The sequence below is a fragment of the Pristis pectinata genome, chromosome 3 (assembly GCF_009764475.1).
Source record: "Pristis pectinata isolate sPriPec2 chromosome 3, sPriPec2.1.pri, whole genome shotgun sequence".
Lineage (NCBI taxonomy): Eukaryota > Metazoa > Chordata > Chondrichthyes > Rhinopristiformes > Pristidae > Pristis > Pristis pectinata.
In genome coordinates this window covers 97,317,484-97,333,706 of record NC_067407.1, presented here as the reverse complement: position 1 = coordinate 97,333,706, position 16,223 = coordinate 97,317,484, and the positions used below count along the sequence as shown (strand labels likewise).

The 16,223-nt window shown below is 41.0% G+C and overlaps 1 protein-coding gene across 3 annotated transcripts in view; it reads right to left on the bottom strand.

Moving 5' to 3' along the window:
- The window catches only part of rps6ka2 (ribosomal protein S6 kinase, polypeptide 2), a 216,695-nt gene that overhangs the window by 63,789 nt on the left and 136,683 nt on the right, over nucleotides 1-16,223 (bottom strand). For all 3 annotated transcript variants that reach the window (XM_052011830.1, XM_052011831.1, XM_052011832.1), the window contains 2 exons: nucleotides 1,947-2,027; nucleotides 245-324 (listed from right to left, as the gene is read on the bottom strand). In XM_052011830.1, coding sequence (XP_051867790.1) covers nucleotides 245-324; nucleotides 1,947-2,027 — 161 coding nt within the window. The remainder of the gene's footprint in view (nucleotides 1-244; nucleotides 325-1,946; nucleotides 2,028-16,223) is intronic.

Genomic DNA, 16,223 nt, shown 5'->3' with positions numbered 1-16,223 from the left:
TAAAATACAATGAAGTGAGCAAATCCTACCAGAGACATCATACAAAACTTCCCAAATATCATTAATAATTTCCAAAGACAATTAATGAACATATCTCTGAATAATATGCATCTTTGGTAGAATTCTTCACTCTCCTAAATCATCCTTGAGTATTCATCCTCTGAGCCTAAAGGCACAATTTGTTCTGTGCATGGATGAGATATCTTAAATATAACAGGGGACAATTACTGTTTTGCTAACATACCTCTTTGGATAATCTTGTAAAAAGGTCACCACCTCTTAGAAAATCTAAAATCAGATACAATTTTCCTTCAGTCTGGAATGCTGCAGAAGAGACAAAAAAAGTAAGACTTCTAATTCATCTAATTATCTGACTTCTAAATATTTAATTATAGAATGAACCACAAGAGAAATTGATTGGAAGGTAAGAAATAAAACCAGAGTGGAACAGGGAAAGCAGAAAAAAAATCATGATGTGACTAAATGATAGAACAGAAGAAATAAGGAATAGTTGAGAGCAAAGGCAAGGATAGGCTCTGATTGGAAATTAATTTTGTCAGAGAGGGTCTCACCTCTGTAGGTATGGGATGTCATAAAGAATCTACAATTAATAATCAGATAGTATTTCAATGATCCAGAAAGTGACTGAAAAAAACAATGAAGATATCCATATGATGATAAAATTCAAACAGAAAAGATCCAAGATCTGTGTGTAATAAGGCTGACAATACAACGCTTGAGGTCATAGAGTTGTACAGTACAGAAATGGGCCCTTTGGCCCAGCACATTCCTGCTGTCCCTTTTGTCCATCAACATAATCCTATGTGCCCTCTTAGGTCCATATCCTTCTATACCTTGCCTATTTAAGTGCCTGTCTGCCACCTCCTCTGGTAGATCATTCTGATATCAACCACATTGTGTAAAACATTTCTTAAAATTTTAAAATTTCTTCCCCTCGCCTTAAACCTATGTCCTCTTGTTTTTGATATCCCTACCATAGGAAAAATATTCTGACTATTTACCCTATCTATGCCTTGTATAATTTTAAATATCTCCATCAGTTCATCCCCTCAGCCACCTTCAGTCCAGGGAAAACAAATGCTGATTTCAATCTCTCCCCATAACTAAAGTCCTCCACTCCAACAGCATCTTGGTGAATCTCTTCTGTATTTTCTCCAGCAGGATCACATCCTTCCTATAGTGTGGCACCCAGAACTACATGCAATACTCCAAGTGAGGCCTAACCAATGTTTTGTTGGTTGCAACATAACTTCCCAACTTTTACATTCTATTCCCCAACCTATGAAGGCAAATATGCCATATGCATTCATCACTCAATCTGCCTGTGTTGCCACCTTCAGGGAACTATGGATTTGAACCCTAAGATCCCTCTGTTCATCAACATTCCTCAGTACCCTACAATTAGCTGTATGTCCTATATCTATTTGACTTCCCAAAATGCATCATCTCACACACAAAAAAAAATCAGGTGAAACCTTTTCACTCAAAAGGTAAGAGAGGGAAAATTAAGTATCAATTAAATTGGATAATAATCTGATTTCAAGAGATGAAGGCCTTGTACAATGAGATGGCAGGTGTATTCAGGTCATCCATGATAAAAGAACAAATTTATTTATCTTTCTTCTTTGTAAATTGCATTAATTTAAATGTTCAACAAGAACAAATTACATTTGTATCGTGCAATTAACATTGCAAAACGTCTTAACATGTTTTTAAGTGGCCAAAATTGGAGGAATGAATATATCCACAGAAGGACACCTGAGTTCTTTTGTGACTGAATCTAAATATCCATTTGTAAAAGTAATGTATTCGGGCTTAAGATAGGAGAACCCCACTTTAACTTATATAACTTATTTATTTTGTATGCCTTTTGTTATAGTCAACCAATACCAAAGAAAGGTTTGAATGATTAACACAAAACTTACCATAGTGCAACTTTACTATAAAAGGGTGATTGACTTCAGCCAAAATGTCTCGTTCCATTTTTGATCTGACTCGATCACGCACTGAGGGGGCAAAAAGGAACAAAATTAATGTAACAGCGTATGTTTTAACTATGTATCTTGTTTGTATTCTATTCCAGAATTATTTCTGGTTGAACTCATTAAAATATCTTATAAATAAACTCATTAAGTTAAACGGAGACACAAGAGACTACTGATGCTGGAATCTGGAATAATACACAAAATGCTGAAGGATCTCAGTGGGTCAGGCAGCATCTGTGGAGGAAAATGGACAGTTGACATTTTGGGTTGAAATCCTTCATCTGAACTGAAAGATAGAGACAAGATAGCCAGTATAAAGAGGTGGAGGGTAGGGGTGGAGCAACAACTGGCTGGCAGGTGATAGGTGGATCCAGGTGAGTGGGGTTGATAGGCAGATGGGGAGGGGAGAGGCGCTAGAAGCTGGGAGGTGATAGGTGGAAGTGACAAAGAGCTGAAGATGATGGAATCTGATAGGAGAGGAATCCTGCCAACTTTTGCTCTACTCCTTCCCTCCACCTTTTTATCCTAGTTATCTCCTCTCTATCTTTCAGTCCAGATGAAGAGTGTTGACCCAAAACGTCTGTCCATTACCTTCCAATACATGCTGCCTGACCCGCTGAATGCCTCCAGTGTTCTGTGTGTTGCTCATTAAAGTAAATGTTGGGTCTTATTGCTCAGAAGAGTGGCATATCACAGCACAGTTATGTTTCAGATAGGAGAAAATCATTGGTCCATTTAGACTAAGTTACAAAGTCTCCTTCAGATACTTTAATGTGATTCATCAAGAATCATGACACCAATTTTTAAATTTGGTATGGTTTTTAATATAGTTTTAATATCCACCTTCCAAACATTGATTTGCCCTACAATTTTATCAGCCTATTAAAAATGTCTCTAAAATTGTAGTTTAAGAGTGTTAAACTTAATGAAAGGTGAGGTTTTCCAACCAGGTACATTTGAGGTATTTAAAGTAAACACTGAGTTCATTGAATTTCAGATAACGAGTCTGCCATTTGCACTTTACATTACGTGGCAAGAAATTAACCAGAGGGCGGAGAAGAAGCTCCTTGAAAAAAAGTGACAACTTTACCAATTCATGGGAATCCCTGGTCCATAAACCAATTAAAATGTGATGGTGCATCTGGGGAGGCATAGAGGGACTTCAAATCTCTTCATTGGAAGTACATGGAAACCCAGCAAAAATTAGCAGAAGGAATGCACCATCTCCCACACGACCCACCCATCTGCCCTGTCAAGCACTTTCTCTTCACCTGTGGCAGAGTGAATAAGTCCCACATAACCTTCAAAAGCCACCTCAAAACCTACAGAACTGAAGTGAAAGAATGCTATCCTTGACCCAGATGGACTGCTTAATAAGAAGAAACTTCTTTTGATTTTTCACCAGTCCTATTTCTCATCCCTTTCACCAATCACCACTATCACTTTTGTCATTTAGTCTCTCTGGCTTCCACACAATCACATATCTTCCATTTGCTCTTTCTTACCCTCCCACTTTTCCTGCAATCCAAACTTATTTTTGCCCAACTTTGGGCTGAAATTTTAACTATTTTCCTCTTTCTGCAGACGTTGCCTCACCTGCCGAGGTGTTTTCACATTTTTGTTCTTATTTCTTAAATTTCCCCTTTGTGTTTGATACATTTATTATCCACACAGTTCCTTAAATCTTATGCATTTAAAAGCATTCCTTGATCCAAATTCTCAATACCTTTGAAATTCTTAACAATCAAAAATGTTCCTTTACTCTTTTAGTTTATCAGTTAGGAGCACTCCTTGTGAATTTTCTCAAATGCCGTATAAACGAATATTCTCAAACCCTTTCACATCCGTGCATTATCTGCACTATACTGCCAAAATTGTGTCAGAAAAGCTAAACTCTCCATTGTAGCTGACACCTCTGTTCTATTTTTACACTCTCTCACAACAGTACAGTCTTATGGAAAACCAGCAGACTTCACAGGACTGGCGTTGCAGATAGATAGGATGGTGAAGAAGGCTTTTTGTCATGTTGGCCTTCATCGTCAGGGCACCGAGTATAGAAGTTGGCATGTTATGATGCAGTTGTATAAGACGTTGATGAGGCCACATTTGGAATGTTTGTGTTCAGTTTTTGTAACCCTGCTGTAGGAAAGATGCCATTAAGCTGGAAAGAGTGCAGAGGGAGATTTAACAAGGCTGTTGCTGGAAATCAAGGGACTGAGATATGGAGAGAGGATGTGCAGGTTGGGACTTTTATCATTGGAACGTAGGAGAATGATGGGTGATCTTATACAGGTGTATAAAATGAGGGACATAGATAGTGTCAATGCACACAGTCTTTTTCCCAGGGTTAGGGAATCAGAACTAAAGGACATAGAATTTAAGGTGAGAGGGAAGAGATTGAATAGGAACCTGAGGGGCAATGTTTTCACCCAAAGGGTGTTCAGTATATGGAATGAGCTGCTAGAGGAAGTGGTTGAGGCAGGTACATTAACAACATTTAACATACATGAATAGAAAGGTTTAGAGGGATATGGGCCAAACATAGGCAAATTGGATTAGCTTAGATGGGAATCTTGGTCAGCATGGACTAGTTGGGCAAAAGGGTCTGTTTCCATGCCATTTGACTCTATGGCTTTATGGACTTTTACAAAACAGTTTACAACAGGGTCATGTTTCAAGATTTTTGGCTGACGGGGCTAAGGATTTTTGGGGTAATTTATTAAATTAAATTCAGCATACAGGCCTGTTAAACCTACTGTATACCTGTATGAGCCAGCTGCAGCTCAGCTATCAGTTCCTTTGACTCAGGAAGTTGTGGGTTTGCATCCCGCCCTGGTGACTCAAGCACAAAAACCAATGCTGCCACTCCAATGCAGCACTGTTAGAGCGGCCAAGTTTCAGGTTAAAAAAAAAATGCCATGGCACTATTTCAAAGAAGAGGTGAGAAATTATCCGTGGTCTTCTGACTAATTGCTCATCAATCAATAAATACCATAAAAAAGAAAATAGATCCAGCTGGTCACTGCTACTTGTGAGAGCTTGCTGTGTACAAAACTGGCCCCTGTGTTTCTTACATTACAACAGTAACTACACTTCAAAGGAACTTCAGGTACTACAAAAATGCTGCATTGAACTGCCAGCCTAGATTTTTTGTGCTCAAGATCTCTGGAGTGGGACTTGAATGGAGTTTTGAAAATTACAGGCCTATACTAAAATAAGTGAGGTTGGGTACTGGGTACAATCATCCCCCAAGCACATGGAATCACAGAATGGTCACAGCATGGAAGGAAGCCCTTGAGCTCATCAAGTCCAAACTGGTTCATCGCAAAAGGACTCCAGCTAATCCTATTCCCTGCTCTGAAAATTCTTGCGGATACTTATCAGGTTCCCTTTTGAATGTCACAATTGTCACAATTGAATCTGCCTTCCAGATTCTAACTACCCATTGCACAAATATGTCATTCTTGCTTGTTTGCTTTTTTGCTGCTCACCTTCATTCTTTGAATCCTAGTTCCCAATCCCTCCAACAATGGGAGCAGGTTCCATAGAACCATAGAACCATACAGCACAAAACAGGCCCTTCGGCCCACCATGTTGTGCCGTCCATCAAACCACCCTCACACTATCTAACCCTTTCCTCCCGCATATCCCTCTAACTCACATTCCTCCATATGCCTATCCAACAAACTCTTGAGCCTGTCCAATGTATCTGCCTCCACCACCACCCCAGGCAGTGCATTCCATGCACCAACCACTCTCTGGGTGAAAAACCTCCCCCTGACATCTCCCCTGAACCTCCCACCCATAACCTTAAAGCCATGCCCTCTTGTCTTGAGCATTGGTGCCCTGGGAAGGAGGCACTGACTGTCTACTCTATCTATTCCTCTCAATATTTTATATACCTCTATCATGTCTCCTCTCATCCTCCTTTCCAGTGAATAAAGCCCTAGCACCTTAAGCCTCTCCTCATATTCCATACACTCTAATCCAGGCAGCATCCTGGTAACTCTCCTCTGCACCCTCTCCAACGTCTCCACATCCTTCCTATAATGCGGCGACCAAACTGAAACACAGTACTCTAAGTGTGGCCTAACTAGAGTTTTGTAAAGCTGCAATCATCACTTCGCGGCTCTTAAACTCAATCCCACGACTTATGAAAGCTAACATCCCATAGGCCTTCTTAACTGCTCTATCCACCTGTAGGCAACCTTCAGTGAACTGTGAATATGAACCCCCAGAATCCCTCTGCTCCTCTACACTGCCAAGTACCTTGCCATTTACCTTGTACTCTGCCCTGGAGTTTGTCCTTCCAAAGTGTACCACCTCACACTTCTCCGGATTGAACTCCACCTGCCACTTGTCAGCCCAGCTCTGCATCCTATCAATATCCCTCTGTAAGCTCCGACAGCCCTCCACACTATCCACAACACTGCCAATCTTAGTGTCGTCCGCAAACTTACTAACCCAGCCTTCCACCCCTCATCTAAGTCATCTATAATATCACAAGAAGTAGAGGTCCCAGAACTGATCCCTGCTGGACACCACTAGTCACTGACCTCCAATCCGAATGCACTCCCTCCACCACAACCCTCTGCTTTCTATAGGCAAGCCAATTCCTAATCCACATAGCCAAGCTTCCTTGGATCCCTTGGCCTCCGACCTTCTGAAGAAGCCTACCATGAGGAACCTTATCAAACGCCTTACTAAAATCCATATAGACCACATCCACTGCACTACCCTCATCAATCTCCTCGTCACCTCCTCAAAGACTCTATCAGGCTTGTGAGGCAAGATCTTCCCTTCACAAAGCCATGCTGGGTGTCCCTAATCAGTCTGTGATTCTCTAGGTGTTCATAGATCCTATCCCTTAGAATCCTTTCTAACAGCTTACCCACCACAGACGTGAGACTCACCGGTCTGTGATTTCCTGGACTATCCCTACTACCTTTATTGAACAAGGGGACAACATTCGCCACCCTCCAATCCTCCGGCACCATCCCCGTGGACAACGAGGACTCAAAGATCCTTACCAGTGGTTCAACAATCTCCTTCCTCGCCTCTCGAAGCAGCCTGGGGAATATCCCCTTAGGCCCCGGAGATTTATCTGTCTTGATATTATTTAACAACTTCAACAAATCCTCTCTCTTGATATCTACAACCTCGAGAACATTACCCTTACCAGCACTCCCTTCCGCGTCATCAAGACCCCTCTCCTTAGTGAATACCGAAGAGAAGTATTCACTGAAAACTTCTCCCACTTCCGCTGCTTCCAGGCACATTCTCCCACCTTTGTCTTTAATCAGACCTATCTTTACCCTAGCCATCCTCCTACCCTTCACGTACGTAAACAAGGGCTTGGGATCTTCCTTAACCCTACTAGCCAATGCCTTTTCATGTCCCCTTCTAGCTCTCCTCAGCCCTTTCTTAAGTTCCTTCCTCGCTACTCTATATTCCTCACGGACCCTGTCTGAACCTTGCTGTTTATACCTTATGTATGCTACCTTCTTCTCCCTAACTAGTCTTTCCACCTCTCTCATCACCCACGGTTCCTTCACCCTGCCATTCCTTCTCTGCCTCACCGGGACATATTTATCCCTAACATCCTGAATAAGATCCCTGAACATCGACCACATCTCCATAGTACATTTCCCTTCAAAAAGGACATCCCAATTTACACTCCCAAGTTCTCTCCTTATAGCCTCATAGTTCGCCCTTCCCCAATTAAATATCTTCTTATCCTCTCTGCACCTGTCCCTGTCCATGACAATTTTAAAGGTTATGGAGCAATGGTCACTGTCCCCCAAATGCTCACCCACCAATAGATCCTTCACCTGTCCCGGTTCATTTCCTAAAACTAGATCTAGCATGGCATTCCCTCTAGTCGGCCTGTCAACATACTGCATCAGGAATCCCTCCTGGACACATTTAACAAATTCCGTCCCATCTAAACCTTTGGCACTAAGCAGGTTCCAGTCTATATTTGGGAAGTTGAAGTCTCCCATTATAACAACCCTGTTATTTTTGCTTCTCTCCAAACACTGCCTGCCAATCTGCTCCTCTATATCTCTACTGCTACCGGGGGGCCTATAGAATACTCCTAGTAGACTAACTGCTCCCTTCTTGTTCCTTACTTCCACCCATACGGACTCTAGAGATGATCCTTCTCCAACATCCATCCTTTCCACAGCCGTAACAGTGTCCCTGACCAGTATCGCCACCCCTTCTCCTCTTCTCCCCCCTTCCCTATTTCTCTTAAAACACCTAAAACCAGGAATATTCAATATCCACTCCTGCCCTGACGTCAGCCACGTCTCAGTAATAGCCACAATATCATAGTCCCCCATACTTATCCAAGCCGTCAGTTCATCTCTCTTATTCCTGACACTTCTTGCATTTAAGTAAACACACTTCAGTCCATCTACCTTACTACTTTTACAGCCTGTATTCTGCTTCACCTTCCCTAAAGCCTCTCTACCTGTTTGATCTAACTTTTCCCCATCCCCTTCTTCCTCTGACCTATTCCTCCGGTTCCCTTCCCCCTCACAAACTAGTTTAAATCCTCCCGAACCACCCAAGCAAACCTAGCCGCAAGGATATTGGCCCCCTTCTGGTTCGGGTGTAACCCATCCTCTCTGTACTGGTCCCACCCTCCCGAGAAGAGATCCCAATGATCCAGAAATCTAAAACCCTCACTCCTGCACCAACTTCTCAGCCACGCATTTATCTGCCACCTCCTCCTGTTCCTGCCTTCACTATCGTGTGGCACCGGCAGCAATCCCGAGATTGCTACCCTTGAGGTCCTGTTCCTCAGTCTTCTGCCTAGCTCCCTGAACTCGCTCTTCAGGACCTCATCTATCCTGTCTATACTCTTCATGATTTTAAATAACTCTTATCAGACGCCTTCACAATCTCCTCGGTTCCAATGGGGTCAATCCTGGCTTCTCCATGTCATCCACATAATTAAAGTCCCTCATCCCTGGAATTATTTTGGTATATCTCTTTTGCATTCTCTCTGAAGCCATTACATCTTTTCTAATGTGTTGTAGCTAGAACTGGAAGCAACACTCTAATTATAGCCATGTCAGTATTTTATATAGTTTCATCATAACTTCCTTATTCTTGCACCCCGGGCCTTCATTTATAAACTCTGGGATCCTCTAATATTTTTTAATCACTTTGTCAGCCCGCCTGACACTTTCATGGTCCTATGTACATATACTCCCAAATCTCTCTGCTCTTGTACCTCTTATAGAATTCTACCTTCTTAGAGGCAAGATTTGCCTCTTCTAATTCTTCCAATCAAAATGTAACAGTTCACTTATCTTGGTATTACATTCTAGCTGCCACCTATCCGCCCACTCCACCAGCCTGTCTCTATCTCCTTGACGTCTTTTACCACCCTCACATCTATTACAGAACTGAAGGAGGGTGGCAGAGTCCAAACACTTTGACCCCAGTGGAGCAACATGCATTAAATAACCTCATAAAAGTAGGGATAATTGAATTAAGATCGGCAGCAAAGTTCAAAATTTGAGCATACCAACAAATGCCTTGGATCTTTTTCATTCCCATACAAAATTCAATATTTAAAAATATGTACATAACACACATAGGTCAATATAAATCATAACTGTTTTATCTGGTGCTTCTTGAAGCCAGCATATTAGCACCTTGCTCCTCTTCTGTCATTTTAGACCTGGGCAGCACAGTGATGGGCATCCCATGGTGCTTTGTATCTCAGATCAATTGTTGGGAGTACTTGATTCATACTTGGTTAGACAATAGGTTCTCTGGCAGCAGACTGGAAAAAAGGCCTTCCACATTCATTTATTTTTGTTCTGGCAGATGCAATGTTCTTTTAGACAACTCTACTATTTCAAAGCAAAAAGATTGCAGATGCTGGTAATCTGATAAAGGAACAGAAATGGAAAATACACAGTAGATCAGACAGCATCTGTGCAGAGAGAAACAGAGATAACATTTCAAATTGATGACCTCCTAAGAGTTCTGATAAAAGATCCCTGCCTTAAGATGTTAACTCTGCTTCTACAGATGCTGCCTAATAATGTTTGTATTCCACTCCATTAGTTGGCCTCATCCCAATTCTGCTCAAGAAACATGCAGCGCTTCTTCATATGCAGTAGTCAATAAAGGTTTAACTTGTTTAACAACAAATCATGAAAACGTAAAATAACTGGATCACATTCTAAAACTATTTGGAGTCCTGAATGCTCAATCCCGAATACAAGGAAGGCATGGTGTGCAGCTAGGGCAAGACAGTGGCACAGCTAGTACTGGGCTCATAGCTCCAGCAACTGAGTTCAAACTTGACCTCTGGTGCTGTCTGTGTGGAGTTTGCACATTCTTCCAGTGATAGTATTAGTTTTCTCAAGGTAGTCTGGTTTCCTCCCACATCCCAAAAATCAGTCACTGTAAATTGCCCTTAGTGTGCAGGTGAGTAGAAGAAGCTGGAGGGAGTTGATGGAAATGTGGGGACAATAAAATGCATTAGGGTAGAATTAGTGTAAAAAAAGGGGTGTTTAATGGTCTATGCAGACTCTATGGTCAAGGAGCCTGTTTTCTTGCTGTATCTTTCAACTGATCATAAATTTGATCTGTCTTCCTCAGTGTTTAAAAATAGTGTAGAATATCTTCCCAGCAGATGTTGGATCTCACTGTATTAAATTAAATTGAGATCCTCAGTGTTTAACTATTAACAATGTCCTTAATTTTATTGTTATTTTTAGCACCATACTATTTCATGGTTTGGTCCCTGAAATAGATTGATTAAACGGATGCTTGGAGCTTCACACAGTTTATGGGCTGCTAATGAGCTCTTTATGGGTGTGATCTCTCCAGGAATTTCTGTATATTGTAACAAAATAGCATCCTTGGAAAATCAGACCAATGGCTCCAATTCAGATGAAGGAGCTTGGGTGCTTTGATGAGTCCCTAAACTTTCTTTGCTGATTGCCGGCTTCACAGACAAAAATTCAAATCTTTCTAAACAGTAATCACAGATTTGCTGTGAACAGCAGTGTGCTAATGTATGTATAAAATTCTTTCATCTACCACACATCTGCCACATTTGAAATGAAACAGACTACAAATCATTCTTTGTGATAGGTGCAAAACAGTTTGCATTAAATAAAATTGAACTGGAGCATAAATTTCACACTTTTCAATTTGCAAAGTGTCTTCACTAAACTACTGCTAACCAGTTGATTTGAGGCTGTTTGTTGTTTGCCCTGGGAGAGTTAATAGTTTTTCATGGAAGAAATGATCTATGGTGTTATCTTGTTCTGTGGTATCAATTCACAATTTTAAAACTAGACTGATTTAAAGAACCTCCTTTTAAACTGCAGATAATTTCAGTTCACGGCTGGTTAATCTAGTAATCACAACTCTTTGAAACCACAGGGGATTTTTGCAGCATTTTAGAAAAACTAACAAGAACCATCCTTAAGTCTGCTGTGAAATCTGATACTTCCAGCTGAAGGATGCCAATTTTATTTTAAAATGGAAAAGAATGAGCAAGTGTGCTGACTATTTTTAGATGCATTGCCTTGAATTCATGAATAATCCATTGCTGAAACAATTGAAATTGCAACATGGGTAATATTGGATATTTTTCCATTTGTAAACTTTCATTTATCCAAAATTTTTTTACTGAAAAACACCAACTTTAGGATCTAAGAGAAATGCAGTGAGTTGATTTCTAAAGCATAGGCCTTGCATTCAGGAAAACATAGACGGAAAAAATAACAGAGCAGGAATATTATTAAATGAAGCAAGTTAACCATGATCTCTAGCTGTAAACCTTTGATGGATGATCTGACAGCAGTAAGGAGCTCCAAAACAATCCCAGCCAAAGCAAACATGACTGAGGATTCATGGACTCCTTTATCTTCTGACATGAATAATGTAATTGCTGCTGTCAAGGTTCTGACTTCGAGAGCAACCTTTTGCATCATTGACATGTTTGCTGAATATTAGTAATCAATATTCCTTCAACACTACATGGATTTCATTAGGACTGATGTTTGATTTTCTGGCAATTGGTGGCTATATTGAAGAATGGCCAAAATTCTCTTGACATGGCACATGGACAGAAAAGAGGTAGAGCACTGACCGTGTAATAATACAAAAGGTATAATCAGCACAATGGCCAAATAAGGATTTGGCTGTGAGGAGATGTCTGTGGCTATCTCTGTCTAAGATGTTATTATGGACCAACAGCAGCCAGATTCCTTGTGTGCCTATGCCATTAAAATAGCACTTTCAATACAGAAGATTCGGGTGAAGAAGTTCACATTTTATATTCTTCTCACAAATTAGAAGGAAGCCATTCAGTCCATTGAGTCTATACTGGTTCTTAGTGTAATCCCATCAATCCCATTCCCCTGCATCTTTCCTTGTAACCTACTCTGTCTCACATGCCCATCCACTCGACACTATTTATCTACTACCCCTAAACTAGGGGCAATTTACGATAGCTAAATAATCTACCAGCCTGCCTGTCTTTGAGAGGTGGGAGAAAACTGGAGCACTAGGGCATAACAATTCCCATGGCAACAAGGACAGTAAAGCAGCAGGGACTACAGCATCTTCTCACAGCACATGGTGTAAAAATCTTTGCTTTTCATGACGTTTCTGTAACTCACTCAGACAATGGTCTGAGTAGACAGGCACGATCTACCAAACAATAAATTGTCAATATGAGGCTCTCATGTGCTGTCTACTTAAGATCACTTGATTCATTGAACTAAAATCTATATAACACTTCAGATTCTTCTAATCAGCAGCGGTTAACTTTTGCTGATAGGTAACTGTTGGTCAGACTTAATTCCCCATTCTTTCATAGTGGAACATGGAAAATTAATGATCTTTCAAATATGCAGCTCCCATATCTTTTTGGAATGGAACTCTACAAGATACAGCTTCCACTTTGATTGATTTCTTCTAAATTTAGCTGCCTTATCAAAATGAGAGAGATGGAGACAGATTTTTGGCTTGGGCCTCAAAGTGACAGATAGAGACTCAGGTGATGGGAGAGCAGGAAATTGAGGGGGTGAGGAATAGAAATTATCAGTGGTGGGGGTGGGAGACGATGGAGAAGTGGGAAGGTTTCAGTTGGACATTGCCTGAGCTATGGAGCAGGTGTGATCAAGGCAGAGGGTGCCCAGTGCCATGACTAACTGTGATAAGGTCAATGACTGAGCCAAGTGGCCACAGTCAACTGTGATCAGACAGGGGATGAGTTGGGACACAAGAGCCTGCAGATGCTGGAATCTGGAGCAACACACCAAATACTGGAGGAACTCAGCAGGTCAGGCAGCATCTATGGAGGGAAATGGACAGTCAACGTTTCGAGTCGAGACGCTTCGTCTGGGATGAGTTGGAGGCTCCGATCTCACCCCATATCGTGAGCAGCTGACCTTCTTACTGAAGCAAAATATTGATGATATCATTATGTGTGCAACATACAACAAGAAAATTACATCAGCACTAGGATGAAATGCAGCAGGCCTGATGTTGGGATTTCATCAGGAAATGTGCAAAATCATTTCAAAATATAACTAAAATCGGGTGCTATGAAGGCTAAAAAGTGACCACAAATGGATTTTCTCCAATTAATTTTCTAGGCACTTGTATTTAAAGAAAGACCACAGAACTGTGACTTGCCATGACAAATGGGGCTGTGGAATTGGTCTTGGGAGAAAGAAGGATACTGTGTACTGGGCCTTGGATTGAGATAGTTAGTGAATGGGACTTTGGGGAGGTGGACATTGGGGAATAGTGCATTGGAAAGAGATGGAGTTTGGGGAATTGGGCTCTGGGGAGAAATGGAGACTCATGAATAGGGGTTTGGGGAGATGCAGAGTGGAAATGGTGCATTGTAATGAAATGGAAACTGGAAAATAGGGGATTTGGGGAGAGATGGCATAGTGAGATCTGGAGACTGGGAAGCAGGGCTCAAGGAGGAGAGGAAGACTGGAGAGTGTATGCTCTCACGATGACAGTTTGTGTAAGAGAAGATGACATGGAGGAAGAAGGAGATACAGAGTCCAGGCCTTGGAGCTGAAGAAGTGGTGAGAAGGTGGAATTAAGGGCAAAAGCAGCAGCGTGGGAAGTGAGAGCAGCAGTTCAGAATAGGAAATGAACAGGCAAATGAAAAATCTGTCCTTGTTGTAGGTTCTTTCCACATTGAACAAATAGGGAACCAAGAATTTTGACTGGAGGAATTAAGGTTAAAGGGAGGGGGAAGGTAACAGAAATCAATACGAATCATCAATGGGATCCTTTAACATAACTGGGGGTGGGGTACAGAGCACAGCTTAATTAAAGTAAAAATGGCATAGCTATATGAAAAAGAGGAAAATAAATGAATCTGGGAATACAGTCTGGAGCTCAAGAAATAAAAGATGGACATGAAAATTCATGAGACTCGATTGCCAAAATCAGGACATGCAATCTTAAGCAATAAAAACTGATGAGAAAATCTAACACTGATTCAGATTAAGGAATGGCGTATTGGTCAGGAACCACTCATACTGAAACAAGAAGCAAAAAGCTTCAGGCTTTGAAATAAGTTTGGTAATAAAGACATTTCATGCTCCTTGATGTTAAATCCATGTGCTCGGCCCATCTTTCAGGATTCTACCAATAAGATTTTGACATAATTCAGTTAAAAAAGATCTGATTCTAAACTTATCCCTTTGAATGTCATAGATAGGCATTGATGCAGGTACTGTTAGGCTGATTGTAAAAGTTTTTTGTCTCACTCTGAGGTGCTGCACAGTCAGATGTCCCACCTTCTGGATGAGCTTTTCTACCTTTCAGATGGATGTCAATGTGCCAACATTTTAACGAAGAACAAGGGAATTCTTCTTGGTTCCAAGGCAAAGTCTATCCCTTAACCAGCAAGACTAAAGTAGATTATCAGTGGTCATTTTTGTTTTGTGGAACTTGCTGTGCCTAAGCTGGCCACAGTATTTCTTCCAGAGCAACACTTCAAAAATATTTCATTAGTTTCAACATAGAACAATAAACAAAACAGCACAGGAAAATGCCCTTCAGCCCATGATATCTGTGCTGACCACGATGCCAAATTGAACTAAATCTATCTGCCTGCACATGATCCATATCTCTCCTCTGTGCATGTTCATGTGCCTGCCTGAATGCCTCTTAAATGCCACTATCAATTCTGTTTCTGGCAGTGCATTCCAGGCACCTACCACTCTCTGTGTAAAATATTTACCCCACATGTCTCCTTTAAACATTCCCCCTCTCACCTTAAAGCTACATCCTCTAGTATTTGACATTTCTACTCTGGGAATAAGATTTTGACTATTTACCTATCTATACTTCTCCTAATTTTATAAACCTCCAGTCGCCCCTCAGCCTCTGAGAAAACAATCCAAGTTTGTCCAACCTCTCCCTACAGCAAATATTCTCTAATCCAGGCAGCATCCTGGTGAATTTCTTTTGCACCCTCTCCAAAGCCTGTAATAGGATGACCAGAACTACACTCAATACTCCAAATGTGGCCTAAACAAAGTTTTATACAGCTGCAACATGACTTCCTGGCAATGGAAATACTCTTTGATATCCAGTAATAAAATGGTCCTCTAGGCTACAAGGTTCATTAAAGGGCTCAATTAAAAGAACATTGCCTTTTTTTTCCATTTTCAGACATTTTTTCATTTTTTTCATTTCCAGACTTCTTTGCGTCTGATTTTTCTTTCTGCTGATGAATAAACTGCCTTCCAATTATTTATGCCAATTTTTTTTGCTTCTGCTGCCTTTCCTGCCATCATTACTAGTGTCAATAAGATTATCAATGGGCCTTCTCATCTACTTTGGAGATAGAAGAGGTGGACCTACAGAAAGATGCCTGATGGGATGTGTTTTGTCTTTAACACAGAAAACGGGGAGTAGGAGTTCAAGGTAGTTATGTGAACAGATAGACAGCTTAAAATGATGCTCACACAAGTGAGGCTCACTATTTTCATACTGGACTTGAGAATCTGAAGAATGCCTAATTAGAAGAGCACAGTTAATAAAGAAGCATACTGCAACAAAGTATAAAACTATACTAATGAAGTTCCTGAATGGTAAATTGCCTTCAGCAGAAGTGTGGTAGTACATTTTAGTGAGAAGAAGAGGAAGGTCTCATGCTTCAGAAATGCCTGTCCAGATAACAGTGGAGGAGCA